At 42.0% G+C, this 15,691-nt stretch overlaps 1 protein-coding gene across 1 annotated transcript in view; it reads left to right on the top strand.

Moving 5' to 3' along the window:
* The window catches only part of GABBR2 (gamma-aminobutyric acid type B receptor subunit 2), a 926,530-nt gene that overhangs the window by 632,699 nt on the left and 278,140 nt on the right, over positions 1 to 15,691 (top strand). The window contains exon 12 of the mRNA XM_075062656.1: positions 6,325 to 6,432. Within this exon, the coding sequence (XP_074918757.1) occupies positions 6,325 to 6,432 (108 nt within the window). The remainder of the gene's footprint in view (positions 1 to 6,324; positions 6,433 to 15,691) is intronic.

The raw sequence follows: 15,691 nt of genomic DNA, 5'->3' as shown, positions 1-15,691 counted from the left end.
GGTACTGAGCTCATTGTGGGCTGAGAAGGCTAATGTGTCCCTAAGGGTGGGTTTGATCCCAGCTTCCCTCAAAATGAGCAGCTGTTTGTCCCTCAACCTGTATCATAGATACACAACCGCCATTAATATCATCTGGGAACATATGAATGGAGAAGAACCTGTAATGGAGCCAGTTGTGACTGTCTGATCTAGCTCTTCTATACCAGCCCTGGCATAGTTTGCAGCAGCTTTGGGGCTGCTCTAAAGTAGGCTTGCTCTCTTTTCAAACTGATGGGATGAGACCTTCTGCACGTAGCCTATGTAGGAGCACTTAGCAAAGACTTTATCATGATGCTTCACAATGGCCCACTCAGTCCTGATAGTCCTCATTGATAGACAGGGAGAACAAGTTTAGAGCAGGCCTTTTTTTACAATTATAAGCAAAACTTACATATTACCTTTGTAGCATGCGATCCAGATATTACAAGTAGGATTAAGAACATAAGAACGGCTGTACTGGGTCTGACCAAAGGTCTTTCTAGCCCAGTATCCTGTCTACTGACAGTGGCCAATGCCAGGTGCCCCAGAGGGAGTGAACCTAACAGTTAATGATGAAGTGATCTCTCTCCTGTCACCCATCTTCACCCTCTGACAAACAGACAGAGTCTAGGGACACCATTCCTTACCTATCATGGCTAATAACCCTCAATGGACTTAACCTCCATGAATTTATCCAGTTCTCTTTTAAATACTGTTATAGTTCTAGCCTTCACAACCTCCTTAGGTAAGGAGTTCCACAAGTTGACTGTGCGCAGTGTGAAGAAGAACTTCCTTGTATTTGTTTTGATTTGTTTGATTAATGCATGCAGCAACTTACAAGTATTTTATAGAGTCTAAACATTAAACACATCCTTACAACTTTAACACCTCTCTTCAATAATACTAACATACAGGTGATCTGGTCTGGTTTCCAGATATGAATTTGTCAGTACTCAGCTAACTCCTACAATCTTGGCAAGAGCTGGCACCAGGTCTGCCAGTGACACATAGAGCACTTCTGAAAATCAGGCCCTTTATTCCCTGGATTCAGCTCAGTTATTACAGGGGACAATAAAGTTCAGCTAGCCTCCATATGAGCAAGTTTTTTTGACTTAAATACAGTACTCCAGTCAAAGAGAAACTAATGTGCTATACGTGACATGATAGCTATGTCTAAGATATCATTTACATTTTTCGATACAAAATCTAATGTATCATCATATAGTCTGGCACAAAGAAACCTAGATATAGGCTATTAAGATTTGGAAAATGTGCCTAATCAAAAATAAAACAAAATACTGCGGCATCTGAAGCAATTTTACATTGTATTGGCTGTTGACATTACCTGCTGAACAATCCATCCCACATTCAAAACCATTGGGATGTAAGAGCACACATGCCTCTGTCTGGTTTCTGTATTTGTTATGTTCTCTCCTTTTATGCTTTCCAGTTATTTCGTTGTTCTTTCAACTTTCTTCAGGTTTTTATATTTTCTTTCACCCAAGTTTAGTTATTTTGATGGGGATTTTCAGTAGAGCAAAAGACTGTATGGAACTGTCACAGAGGGACTGGCCCCTGTGAATGAAGTAGGTCCAGTACCCCCTGTGCGAGGACAGATGTGCACATTCGACCAGTTAAGAGAGTGGGGCTCCAGTTGGGAGCTATCAGGAGCTGGGAGAAACTCAGTGAGTTGGAAAAGACTTGGTGAATCAGAGCTGCCTGAGTAGGATTCATGGATAGGTGAGAGCTTCTAGAGACTACATGTTTGGAACCTGGGAGAAGGCTGAAGGCAGAAGAACAGTAAGAGGGGTTTTCTGGCTGGTGTCCCCAGGCCAAAGAGCCAGGGCTGAAGGCAGAAGGAGCAGTGCAGGGAGTTGCTTGCTAACTGTAAGCTACAGAGCTGAGGGCTGGGGAGCAGTGGAGGAGCTTATCTAATGACATCTCCAGGGCTGAAGAACTGGAAACAGAAGAACCATTAGATGGCCAGGGAGAGTAAGGGATGCTCCCTTAGTAAAAGGGGATTTCCCAGCAAAGAGTCTGGTGGGGTTCCTGCTGGCAAGACTAGCCTTACACTCCAGTAGGAAGAACTGGGGTGGTCATACTGGTACAACGACAAAGGAGGACTGCCAGAGATTCTGGGTGTGGTCAAAGGTGCTGGTGTGTGATATGTGGGGTGTTGTGGGCTGAGATGTTGGATGATTTTAACACTGTTTTCAGTGGGGTGACAAATTATATGTGCTTGGGACTCACTTGTGGACAACTTGCACAATATTTTATGAGGAGGATAGTATTGTATCAAGAAGGCTTGATGGAGTTACTGGGAACTCTGAAAAAGGAAACTGGGCCAGGTGTGCCTGTCATGCTATGGGAGGCATTTGGGCATCTAATTTTCTTCGACTCCTTTTTAAAAATGACAGCTGAGGTTTTCAGCCAGTCTTCTTGTGTTTTGCTTGCTCTCTTGTTTTTCTTTCCTACATTTTAATTTTAATCTATGTGTTTTGTGTAACCATTTTCATGGCCACCACAATCTGTGCTGCTCGCTCAGGGCCTCATCTTGCTCCTGTTAAAATCAGAGAGAGTTTTCCAATTGACTAGAATGAGAGTAGGTTCAGCTTCTATCTTGATAAGTCAAATTTCCTTCAAACGAATTATAGGGACAAAAGTTTTAAAGCTAAATGGACGCTCCACATGCTGAAGCAAGTACGCACTGAGCTCATCACAGAATGTAAGGCAGTAATTTGTGATTCAAATTTATTAATAAAATATTGAATACATTTTGCCTCTCCTTCAATAGGACAATGTCTAGATGTTAAAGCCACCTTGTAGAGTCATAAACAATTAGTATACAATCTCACATTATTACTGGGATAATTGAAAATGGTCTAAAGTTTATTACAAATTCAAGAGGGAAGCCCACAGTATGTGTGTGAGAGAGAGAGTGAGAAAGCACAATAGTTGATTTGTGTGGAAACAGCAGTTTTGAATTTTCTAATATTATTGCTGCACATTTTTGACAGTACTGTGCAGATACTACAAACTCTAAGGAATGCATTGAAAGACTTAAGTATTTGTCATAACAGAGCTTGATTTTTTTTAAAAAAAAAAGTATGTTGAAATGTAAGTAGACATGCTCAAGCATTTGTGGCATGCATTTTCTTCTCCTCCCACTGGAATCTATTGGAGTTTTGCTATTGACTTCAGTGGCAGCAGGATCCAAACCCAAGGTGAACAGATGTTTCTATAAATGTGTACATTTCTATTCATTCTAATGTTTCTTGTTATGATCTCAGTCCCACAAAGCACTTATACAGGTGCTTAACTTTAAGCATATGAGTAACTGTACTGAAATCAATGGGATTGCTCACCTGTTTAAATACCTGTGTTAGGGCTTTGCTAGATCCAGCTTTAGAGGGGGATTGCAGCAGTAATAACACTTACACTAATGTATTTTTTCCTGAGAATAGCTCAAATAAATGGAAATATTATTGTCAGCAAGGAAAAATCCTTATTTTCAAAGAGTTCTATATTGTGATTTTTCTCCAGGTCTGGAGAAACAAAAGTACTGGCTTTGATGGGAGCTAGCAGAGGGCAGAATCTGGCACATTGTAGTTGTTGGTGAACCAGTTTCACTGTTCACGTCATGGCACCTTTCTACCCTCTCCACAGCAAATCAAAGCAATATCTTAAGTATATTAAGCGAAAACAGGATCATGAGTCATTATTAATTTTGTCAGGTTCTTTTGGCTTTGTGTCTAGATCCAATACAAACAATGAACATAATTTCTCTAAAAATCAGATAGGATAGAAACTGATCATGATGTTACTGTACTCAATGTACAGTAAATACCTTGTTTTACTGTGTGCCTTATGAATGATGGCAGAAAAATGGAAGGTTATTTCTTTTAAATTAAAACCTATTTTCATTTTAAAATCATCTTCATATCCTTGGCTGCAGAGATCTCATTTTGAACAAATTAATTTTAATTAGTAGGGTTTCCACTACAGCCAATAGGCTATATTATTATAATATAAATTAATCCAAATCATAACCTTTTTGTACTGAGCATGGTAAAAATAACAATTTTATGAATTATGAACATAATTGAATTTATTAGTATCCCCAAGGATAAGTGCTGCTTGAGTAAGGACAAAAAAGAGCTTTACTAGAGATATTAAAATATCATGTATCTGTCTGCCAAAATATCACTATTGGATACACAAAAGTACTGAATATTTATTAATAACACATTAGAACATTACATACAATTATCACACATTTTGGGAAAAGAACTCATTGCATGCTGACTAGAAGAGAAATCACAAACCGGTAGCCTGAAAACGTTGTGTAACGTGGATTTTCAAAACTAATTGGAGTTAGCCTAACTCTGCTATATTGAGGTGAATAGCAAAGCTACCATCTATAAGATACACCTAAGATTTCACATTCTTTGTAAACTTTGATTTTTTATTTATTCATATATATTTTGCCATCCTGGATACCTTTCTCCAATGATTTCTACTCTCAATGTTGCATTCACCTTATACATTTTGGTCTCTGCCTGGTCATATGTGTACAGAAGTTCTTTCTGCTTGGAAATCTGTAGGAAGCCAATATCTACAATAACATTAAGTACATTTGTTTGTTAGCTGCTTTCAGGGGTCTGTACTCTATCCACATCCTCCTTGACTACTTAGTGGTCTTTGATGTCATTGATGACTTCCTACTTAAAATCCTGGCCTCCATTGCTTTTGAGGCATTGTTCTATCCTGGTTCTCCTTCTAACCTTCCTCTTTCCTCTAGTTTCCCATTACTGTTTATAAAACCACTATCTTCTCAATCACTCAAGGCCACAGTCTAGGTGTTATCTGTGATTCGGTCCTCTCTCTCTAAGACGGGGGTCTCAAACTCAGTTTACCTTAGGGCCAGTGTCAGTCCTCAAATCCTCCCAGCTGGCCAATAATGTCACTGAAGATGGTGTTCAGAAAAGAAAACGTTTATATGGTATTTTTTATTTCATATTTCTCAGAAATAAAAAAACTGTCGTACAGCTTTATGCAACTCTTTGCCAGCCAGAGAGTTTTTAGTGTTTGCCAGACACCTGGCAACACTTCAGTTCTGTCAGTTTCTTGATGTTTGGCCTCAGTGACTGAGCAGTTGAAACCTTCAGGATTGCAGCAAGGTGTGCATCAGATAGTTGTGTTTGGTATTTTGACTTGTGGAAAAAAGTGATGCTGCCTCCATGGCTAATTCTGCCCAGCAACTAATGATGCTGCCTCCATAGCTGAATCCGCCCAGCAACTAGTAATGGTATCTCTATCCCTCACTCTGCAGTGTGCAGCGCCTGCAGCAGACTTTTTGCCAACAGCGTCGCTGCATGCGTCTCTCCTCCACAGGCCACAGTGTGGAGGCTCTCAGGCCACAAGTGGCCTACGGCTTGGGACTTTGAGACCTTTGCTCTAAGACCTATACATTCAGGCCATGTCCATGTCTCCCAACTTCTATCTACGTGATATTTTTTAAGATCCAATCTTTTCTGATTTTCCAGACTACACAGGCTCTTATTCAGGCCCTCGTTATCTCACATCTTGAGTACTGTAATCTCCTATCATCTAACTTTGATGCTATCCACACTGGTCCCTTAAGTCCATTCAAAATGTTGCTGTTAGGATCATCTTTCTGGTTGTTGCTCCAACCACAGCTCCTCCTCCTGTGTGTCCCTTCTTCACTGTACCAAACACACTTCCCTTGGCATTAAGGTCCTTCACCATTTAGTTCCACACTATCTGTCAAATTTACTAACTTGTTGAGCTATTGACTGCTGCTATAGCTCTCCCAAAGATGCAGGCCTTGATAGGCCTCTTGTTTGTTTCTCCCCTAAGCGGAGTTACAGACCAGCAGAGTCACACTTTCATTTCTCCTTTTGCTATTCTGTAGTTTTTTCAAAGTTGAAGACATTATGAAAAGTTAGAGTGGAAAAGGGGGAAAACTGCAAAGGCAAAAGTGGAGGGGGGAAAGAATTCAGTCTTCATTTTATTGCATTCAGTCGGAAACAGAAAAATAAGGAAGAAAGGGGGGAACAACTTAGAAATTTTGAAAATTAAAAAATTCAAATAAAATGTTCTGTACAAAACTGAAGAAAACTGTGCAGTTACCTGGTGAAACATAATTTAAAAATTTCAAAAAAAAAGTGCTAAACTGTTTTACTATCTCTAGATACAATAGGTATTTTAGACTATTTTGAGAAGTTTAAGACATTAAAACTACCTGTGAAAAACTAAAAGGCCGTATCTTTGATTATATCTTAGGTCCGGACGTGGATTCTTACAGTGGGCTACACAACTGCATTTGGAGCAATGTTTGCAAAAACCTGGAGAGTTCATGCAATTTTCAAAAATGTAAAAATGAAGAAAAAGGTGAGGAAACAACTGTTCGTATCACAGATATGATGAAGCTGTTATCTGCACTATTGGTATACCCCCTGGATAGCCATACTTCCACTGATGCTATGGAACACTGTTCTCCCTTTCAGAAAAATATCATATTGAAATACACTGAATAGTCAACATTTCTGTCCCTTTTTTCTTTATATCCTCTTCCTAGCCTCTGTATCAGAGGTTCTCAAATAGTGATCTACAGAGCCCTTCGTGGTGTTCCATGGAATAAACTGTTTTGACAATCAAGCTGTGGGCTTTGAAAGGATCTACAAAGTGGTTCATGAAATGCAAAGGCTGGGGAAACCCTGCTCCTACTGGTTTATATCCTATAGTTTATGAAGTTCCTCCAGCATCCATAAATCTCCAGGGAGCAGATCTTCAACTGGTGTAACATGTCTTGGTTCCATTGAATCCCATGCTTTGGGTGTCCCTAAATCTCTGATTGCCAGATATTGGGAATGGATAACAGGATGGATCCTTTGATGATTACTTGTTCTGTTCATTCCCTTGGAAGCATCTGGCATTGGCCACTGTTGGAAGATGGGATATTGGGCTAGATGGACTTTTGGTCTGACCCAATATGGCCATTCTTTTGGTCATATTAAGTCAGTTTGCACCACCTGGAATATAAGTGTTGCCACCAAAAGTTTCTCATAGTTTTCTAGGAGGGGACAAGATAGAGTACTTGTAGGATTTTGTTGTTCTAGTTTTGATTGGAAAGGCATAGGCAGTGACCAAGATCAGTCAGAATTGAGCCACAGTAGTGGTTAGAGCCAGATTAAAAGAAACAATATTGTAACCAAAACATTTTGTAGATATAGAAAAGCCATGCTAGAAATACAGTAGTTCAGACCTTTATCTAGTACAGGGATCGGCAACCTTTGGCACGCGGCTCACCGGGGTAAGCACCCTGGCAGGCCGGGATGGTTTGTTTACCTGCCGTGTCTGCAGATTCGGCTGATCGTGGCTCCCACTGACTGTGGTTGCTGCTCCAGGCCAATGGGGACTGCAGGAAGCAGCACGGACTGAGGGATGTGCTGGAGTGGCAAACCGCGGCCAGTGGAAGCCATGGTCAGCCGAACCTGCGAACGTGGCAGGTAAATAAACTGGCCTGGCCCGCCAAGATAATTACCTTGGTGAGCCGTGTGCCAAAGGTTGCCGATCCCTGATTTAGTATGTGGTATCTCATGTTTGGATTGCTATATTGTTGTTTTTTCTAATATGGTTTCTTTATACGTATGAAACGTTAGATGGTTTTCTTTAAAAACAGAGGACATGGGACACTAGCTAGAGAGGACTCTGAGATACTCCAGATAATTCTTTTCCATGTGTCCAGCAAGTGGTTGTTGCCTACATGCTCAGGGTCCAGCTGACTGATGTATTTGGGGTTGGGAAGGAATTTTCTCCCAAGTCAGACTGTCAGAGACCTGGGATGTTTTTCGAATTCCTCTGTAGCATGGGGCATGGGTTACTTGCAGGTTTAAACTAATGTAAATGATGGATTCTCTGTAACTTGAAGTCTTTAAATCATGATTTGAAGACTTCAGTAACTCAGCCAGAGGTTAGGGGTCTATTACAGGAGTGTGTGGGTAAGGTTCTGTGGCCTGCAATATGCAAGAGATCAGAGTAGATGATCATGGTGGTCCCTTCTGGCCTTAAGTCTATGAGACTCTGTTAAGTTACTCATTTTATTGGGAAAGTATGAATGGAAATTAGAATGAAAAAACAAAGCTGACAAACTATTGGCCATTGTAGAGCTAAAATCCGCCACCATACACAATTCTATACATGCAATTGTAATATTTATGCTAACAAAGGAAAAAATAGAGCGAGAAAGGGGAAAGTGATCTGGAAAATGCACAGGTTCACCTTAAAGATATTCCTCTATATGCCCTTTTCAAGGACCTACATTTTAATTACCTTATTATTTGTACTACAGGAGAACCTGGAGGTTCAATTGTGCTACTTATTGTATACATAGCTAATAAGAGACAGACCGTACTCCAAAGAGCTTGCAATCTAGATAGGCAGAGGGACAATTGTGTTCATTTTACAGATGGGGAAACCAAGGCACAGAAAGATGAAGTGACTTCTTCTAGTACACAGGAAGTCTGTTGGCTTAGCCAGGAATTGAATCCAGAAGTTGTGAGATCCAGTCTGGTGCCTTGACCACAAAAACACTTCGTTACTTCTTATATTTTGGTTCTTAACCAGAGTTTTCTATATGTATTTTTATTCAGTGCAGAATATTTTGAATGATGAAAACAATTAAGAGTCAAATTATGAGTGCACTGGCTGGCATGAGAGCCCCTTCCCACCTTAGCCCTTCCATACAGAGGGCCACCATAATGCGCACACTTATTCTAGCTGAGTCCAAGGATCCACTTTCCCGGAATTGAATCTTGCTGCACAAAACAATGTTTCTCCAACATCTGAACAACTATTCTGTCCATTGAAGTCCACTGCTCAAGGTTCTGCTGGTCTAACTAAAAACAGAATTTGGCTCATCATCTTTATTTCTAATATTGTATTTATATTGTAGAGTTTATCGTTTGCACGAAAATGTCATTTCCAAAGGTCTCTAACAGGAATGAATAATTCAGTCTACTGGGCTTTAATTAAGAATTCACTTTTCACTCTGACAAGCCATTTGCCTTTAGACAGTCAAATGGCCCCTCACCTCTGACATTCAGTGACTCTTGTCTGTTAATTATTAAATGCTGCATTCTGTGGCCCTTACTCACCCACTGACTAGTACCTTTTTCCTCAGCTAGTCTCATCAGCTTCAGTGAGAGTATTTACACATCAAGGTACTACTCAGAGAGAGTAAGGGTGGCAGGATCTGACGTAGTGACTAACTTGGTTAATCCAGTCATTAATTGACAATTGTGCATTAAACATTTAAGATTTTTTTTTATATAAAAGCACAGTAATGAGGGTTGGATAATGTCTTCAAATACCTAAATGCTGCCCAATAAACTGCTTTATCTTGAGAGATGCTGGAAATATTAAGGGCATCTCAGTCAAAACATTGGATTGCAACATAATTTACCAGCCTATGAATCAAAATGACGTTTGTTTCACAATATTAATCACTTCAGTTCCCTTCCCTCGTCCTTTCTTATTCTGGTTTCCCATTTCAGAGTTTGTGAAGTATAATCCTTAAAAAGAGGACTATTTACTGACAAGAAAATGCAAATTAGCTAATTAGTTGTCCACACAAAATGTTTAATTGTACTGTGCTTTCCATTTTGGTTTACCAAGCTAGATAATCTCTATTTAAGACAGGAGAGATGACTCAGAAACATGAAGTTCTTTTCTTGTACCATATGTTTTCCAGCAGGGACAGTACAATGACCGGCATTGTAATTCTACTGCAGATTTGAGAGTGGGAGTTTATTGTTGTCCCCAAAATAGAGTATCAGTAGCAGTAACCACCGAACTGACAGAAAATACACTATTGCCATTTTCGGTCAGATTTAATCTACAGACAATAGATAAATGATCCAAGCCTTGGTCATACGCACTATAGCAAACCAAACAAATTGAAACTCTTAATATTTTTAATTTGACAAATAACGGATATATCTTAAATGTTTTAAATATCCTTTTGTTTAATGCTTTATGGATAATTCTGGGTCTCTCTATTCATAAATGTCCAGCTTCAATAAAACATTGCTTTTAGATACATTACCTTATCAGTCATCATGGATAATTTAGCCTGAATCTGAGGACAATATTCTTAACGGTGAAATCTATTAGATTGTGAAATAGGCTCTGCATAGTTCTAGAACCCGTCACTTGATTCATTTAAAGGTAGACTGAATAAAACAGCAGAGAAGAGAATATAATGAAAGGAACCATTCTGCATTAGTAAGCAGGACAAATCTACCTAATAGTTTTATTTCTACCTTTAATGTATATGGTACAGTCTATAAATAACTTTTTGATCTGTTTATATATTGACAGATTACTTTCTCCTTCTAAAAAACTATATAGAACAGGGACAGGCAAACTTTTTGGCCTGAGGGCCACATCGGGTTTTGGAAATTGTATGGACGGCTGGTTAGTGGAGGGGGTCGTGGCCTGGCCCTCCCCCCATCTGCTTCCCCCCGGACTGCTGCCCCGTCCAACTCCCCCCTGTTCCCTGACAGCTCCCACCCCCCGTGGGGGCTCTATGTATAGCTGTGAGAAGAGGGGACAGGGATGGAGTGAGGTGCTTTGCCAAAGGACCATCTGGTTTTTCCCCACCACTTTCATATCGTGCTAGAGCAATACAATAGCTTCCACACTGTGTCTGAATTCTTTGTAGCTGGCGAGGCTAGTGGAATTTGTCCCTGCCTACAACATGCAACTATCCTCTGTACCCAATCAAAATAATCATAGTAATCCAGTAATTGTCTCTATTAAAGAACTGGTATGTTTTAATTCTCATTAAGAGAAGTATTTGGGGGGGGAGAATACTTGTTTTTGTTGGGTGGGTGGGTAAAGAAATTTAAAAAACTAAAGTGAAGATTCTATTCAAACAGAAGTTGTTCATTGGAAATTGAAATGTACAACTCAAGTCCAGTCCAGTGGAGACAAACAAATATTTGAAGACACTATAAACTTGGCTGAGAATATGATTTGTAATATTATAATCGGTTTAAACAATGCTCCACATTCAATTTTGTTTTGTGTTTTACTTTAAATCCACTACTTTGTTGCTGCAATTGTTCTTGTTTTTTAAAATAACTAACAAAAGCCAGAAAGAGTTTCTTCTGCTGCCAAGCCATTAACTGTCAAATGATACCGTATTCCCAAAGCACTGCTAACCTCTTTGATCAATCTAGTGCTAAAAAGAAGTAATTTAAAAGAATCACATTAATTTCAGCTACATTAGAAACACAGGAGTACAGAGGAATCAGTTTTTGTCAAATGAAAAAGGACAAAGTCAGTAGGGAAAAGTTTTCAAGAGCTCATTAGAGATAATGGAAAGTAGACTAGAATTAATATTTACCAAAAAAAACCCCACTTTTAATTGGGGCGCAATTAAAATATAGTATTGTATAGTATTGCAACTTTTTTTTATGGAAGGGCCTCCCGAAATTGCTTTGCCCCAGGCCCCCTGAATCCTGTGAGTGGCCCTGTGCCCAATGGCAGGAAGTCATTGTGTGTTCTAGCGTATCCTCAGCAGGCAGAACTGCTAAAGGAAGCCAGTCCTACCAGCATAATTTAGAACAGTTGTGAAGCTGCTCTGTTCTACATTGGGTCCTAAAAATCATCTCTTCTCCCTCCCCCGTCAGGTGCATTAAACACAGCTCAGGCACCCCAAGGATTGAGCCTGGAAGGCTAACACATTTTAAACAACAATTTCTTAGTTAGAGTTTCCATAATCAGTATTTGCCCTGTTCCAGTAAAATTTTGTCCATTGGCAGACAAATAAAATGACGCATTGGTGATCACCAGCTCTGGACCAGAACACTGTTTGTTGCAATCCACACTGGAAGCACAATGTTGCTGGTGCTATGACAGCCTTGACTCAACTTCATTCAAAACTTCCTACCTTTGTCCATTTGTATCTGTACTTACATCTGACATGTGGATAGGGGTTTTTTGTGTGCAAACAGGGCCGGCTGTACAGTTTTCACCACCCCAAGCAGCGGCTGAATTGCCGCCGGACAGCGGGGGCAGTCCGTGTGCCTTTAGGGTGGCAGGCGCGTTTCCGCGGTGGCGGCAGTTCACCAGCAGCTTCTATGTTTAGCTGTCCGCGGTGGCTTCAGCTAAACATAGAAGCTGCCGCCGCCGCGGAAATGCGCCGGCCACCCTAAAGGCGCACGGACTGCCCCCGCTGTCCGCGGTAGCAATTTGGTGCGCTGCTTTGGGGCGAAAACACAGGGACTGCTGCCCTTTGCAGAATGCCGCCCCAAGCACCAGCTTGGAATGCTGGTGCCTGGATCTGGCCCTGTGTGCAAATGATAGTAAGTCTTTTATTGATATTGGTGAGTATTTAATAGCTCACCACCATCCTAGACTTCTTCTGGCCTTGTCTTATCCTGATGTCAAAATGTTGTTACAAGGTAAAGGCAACATGAATGAAGGTAGTGGAAAAGTATTATCTTCTTTAAAGACTGGCATTTATGCTGTTTTGCCATCATTATTCCACTCTGTAATGCCACTACATCAGAGTGTCTTTATATCTGCAATCAGTCTGCAATCCTACTGGCAACCTGAAGCCCTCACTCATATATGGGTAAAGAGTAAAAGAACTAAATCTGTATTGTGTAACCAAATGATGATTAGAGAAGGGATATGAAAAGCACCTCTAAGTAGATGAAAGCTGTAAACATCAAGGAGAAAGAAGAATTATTTACAGAGGTCCAAGTTGGTATAGCTACGTGTAGTACTGTGAAATGTAGCAAAGTAGTACTCTGTTCAGGTTGAATATAAGGACATATTACATTAAAAAAGATGTAAAAGTAAAGTTAATCAAGCATTCAAAAGCTAGATAATGCTAGAGTCAAGTTTGTCTTAAGTTGGCCTCATTGAGCATTTTGGCCTGTATCCTGTAGAAAATCTGTGGCAGAACCAAGGATAGAAACCAGCTGTCCTGAGTCCCAGTCCAGTGCTTTAAACACATGAGAACCTCCTTTTACCTCTTTCAACCAACCCTTTGCCTCATTCATTCTCCATCCTGTGTACTGAATGAGGCAGGGGTTCTTTGTAACAAATAACTTGTAATCATTATAGGTGGGGCAGGCAGCACTACCTACTAAGGTTACCCAACACTTTTCATTATAAGGCCTGTTTTCAGTTGCTTATAACTTGGCCAAACTTTCACTGCTTGAACTTATACAGGATAGGTCTCTATCTCAGGCTGAATGTATCTGGAAAATTTCAGCCAAAACAGTTCAGCTGCTTTTGATAACAAAGCTGTGCAAAAATACATTGTTTTGCCCATGTTAAAATAGTCTGGTGACCTTTTCTTGCAACGACTCTATGGCAGCAGCATCTTTCCCCTAACCAGAGCTGTAGCTCTGATTCTGTCATACTTCAATATCCTGCTACAAAAACTGGAGATGCTAGAGCTCTTCAAATAGCTGGTTGGGGTAAAAAACACTCATTATTAAAAATACCTGTTTTCCCTTGACCTCATTCTCAGTAACAGCTGAGCCATGTCTCCTTGTCCTGCACCACATCTGAAGTAGCAGTGGTAGAGGGTCCACTCTTCTCTCAAAGAGGCAGGGGCAGAAAATGGCAGGAAACCTGTTCCCTTCCACCTCCCATGGAGCAGGAGCAGGAACTCTCCTTCCCTCCCCGCAGAAAAAGTATGGGACTTTTCTCCCTCCAAAGAGGCAGTGTGACTGCACAAGTCCTTGCAGTACTTACCCCATCGGTTAGGGTGTGCATCTGTTTGCAGGGCCGTCCTTAGCCATAGGCAGAATAGGCAGTCGCCTAGGGCACCACTAGTTCTGGGGGCACCGCTCTGCGAGAGCCTGAACAGACGGGAAGCAGTAGAGCATGTAAGAGCAGGACTGCTTGGTCCTAGAGAGAGCTGAATGCAGCACAGTCTGAGGGAGGGGATTGGCTGCTGGTGTCTCTGGGAAGGGGTGGGGGAAGGAAATCACCTGTGAGTGTGACTCTTTCCCCTGGCATGAGGTGAGGCAGGCTCAGCAGCTCTGGCAGTATCCCTTGTTGTCCCCCATAACGTCCATTCAGGGCTGAGTTGGTGAGGTGCTAGGGGGGAGGGGAGGCTGGCTGGCTGCCTGCAGAGGAATGAAAGTGAAAGTAACTCACTTCCTCGGCAGGCAGCCAGGATTGGAATGGTCACACAGGGCTGGGCTGGGGATAGCCAGATAGTATGTGTGAAAAATCAGGACGGGGGTTGGGGTAGGGTGAGCAGATGTCCCACTTTTATAGGGCCAGTCCCAGTTTTTGGGTCTTTTTCTTATATAGGCTCCTATTCCTTCCCACCCCCGTCCTGATTTTTCACACTTGCTGTCTGGTCACCCTAGATGGGGTAATTGGTGCCTATATAAGGCAAAGTCCCAAATATCAGGACTGGCCCTATAAAATCAGGACATCTGGATCTGGTCACCCTAGTTGGGGAGTGCCTCTCTCCCCTGGGCTGGCAGTGATCCATCTCATCAGCGGGGAGCTGCACAGGGCAGGATGAGCTGCTGTGGCTCCATGGGTGCCCCGTCCCTGAGATCAGATGCTGTGCTAACTTCACCATGGTATGTTGGGCTGGCAGTGGTGCCCATTGGCGTGTGATCGCACCCGAGGGTTTACTGCTGCTGTTGCCACTCTTCACCCCAAGAGGTGGATTTTGGAGTCCTGCAGTTTTCCACCTATCTCTTCCTCTACTGAAGCTGTTGGACCAGCAGGCTGGGGGGTGAGCCAAGCATGAAAGCAGTACTGTGTTGCCATTAAAAGTGTCATTTAACAACTTTGTTTGCCAAAAATACTTGCTAACAATCCTGAATTCAATTTCAATATTTTTTTAAAAAAAATCAATATCTTAGCCAAAAACAGAAAATTAAGTTGTTGACAATTATTTGTGACAAGTTTGGTATGGGGAAGGGAGTGGGCCAGTTTTCATCAGAGAAACAAAAAATGTTGACTGACTTTCCTATAGCCCTGTTACTGCTAAATAGAGCTCTCCAACAACTGTAATATGCTCATCTCCTTACTAGTGTATAGAGCAGAGGTCAGTAACCTATGGCACATGTGCCAAAGGTGGCATGCGAGCTGATTTTTGATGGCACACAGCAGCGAGCTGAGCGGCTCAGCCCGCCACTGCTCTGGGGTTCCAGCTGCTGCCCCATTGGCACCCAGGGTCCCGGCCGCTGGCCCCACTCAGCACCCACTGCTGGCCTGGGGACCCCCAAGGAACCCCACACTGGTAGCAGCTGAGCAGGCCGGCGGCTGAGACCCCGGCTGAGCCACTCAACCCACTGTCGGCCTGGGGTTCCATTCACTCAGCTGGCAGCGGGCTGAGCGGGACTAAATTCAATGAAATAGGAAAACAAGAGCAACTAATGACAAAGTGCACGAGCCTAGAGCAGTGGTCCCCAACCCTTTTCATCTGGCGAGCGCCAGATGAAGGACCGTGGTGGTGGACAAGCATCCGCCGAAACGATGCTGAATTTCGGCAGCATTTCGGTCGATGCCCGTCCTCCGGCCAGTACGTGGGTGCACTGAGAGGCCCCTGCGGGTGCCGGAGCATCTGCAGGCACCACGTTGGGGACCCCTGACC

Source organism: Chelonoidis abingdonii, chromosome 2, assembly GCF_003597395.2.
Source record: "Chelonoidis abingdonii isolate Lonesome George chromosome 2, CheloAbing_2.0, whole genome shotgun sequence".
NCBI lineage: Eukaryota > Metazoa > Chordata > Testudines > Testudinidae > Chelonoidis > Chelonoidis abingdonii.
The sequence above is the reverse complement of the archived record's forward strand: the minus strand, read 5'-3'. Positions and strand labels throughout refer to the sequence as shown.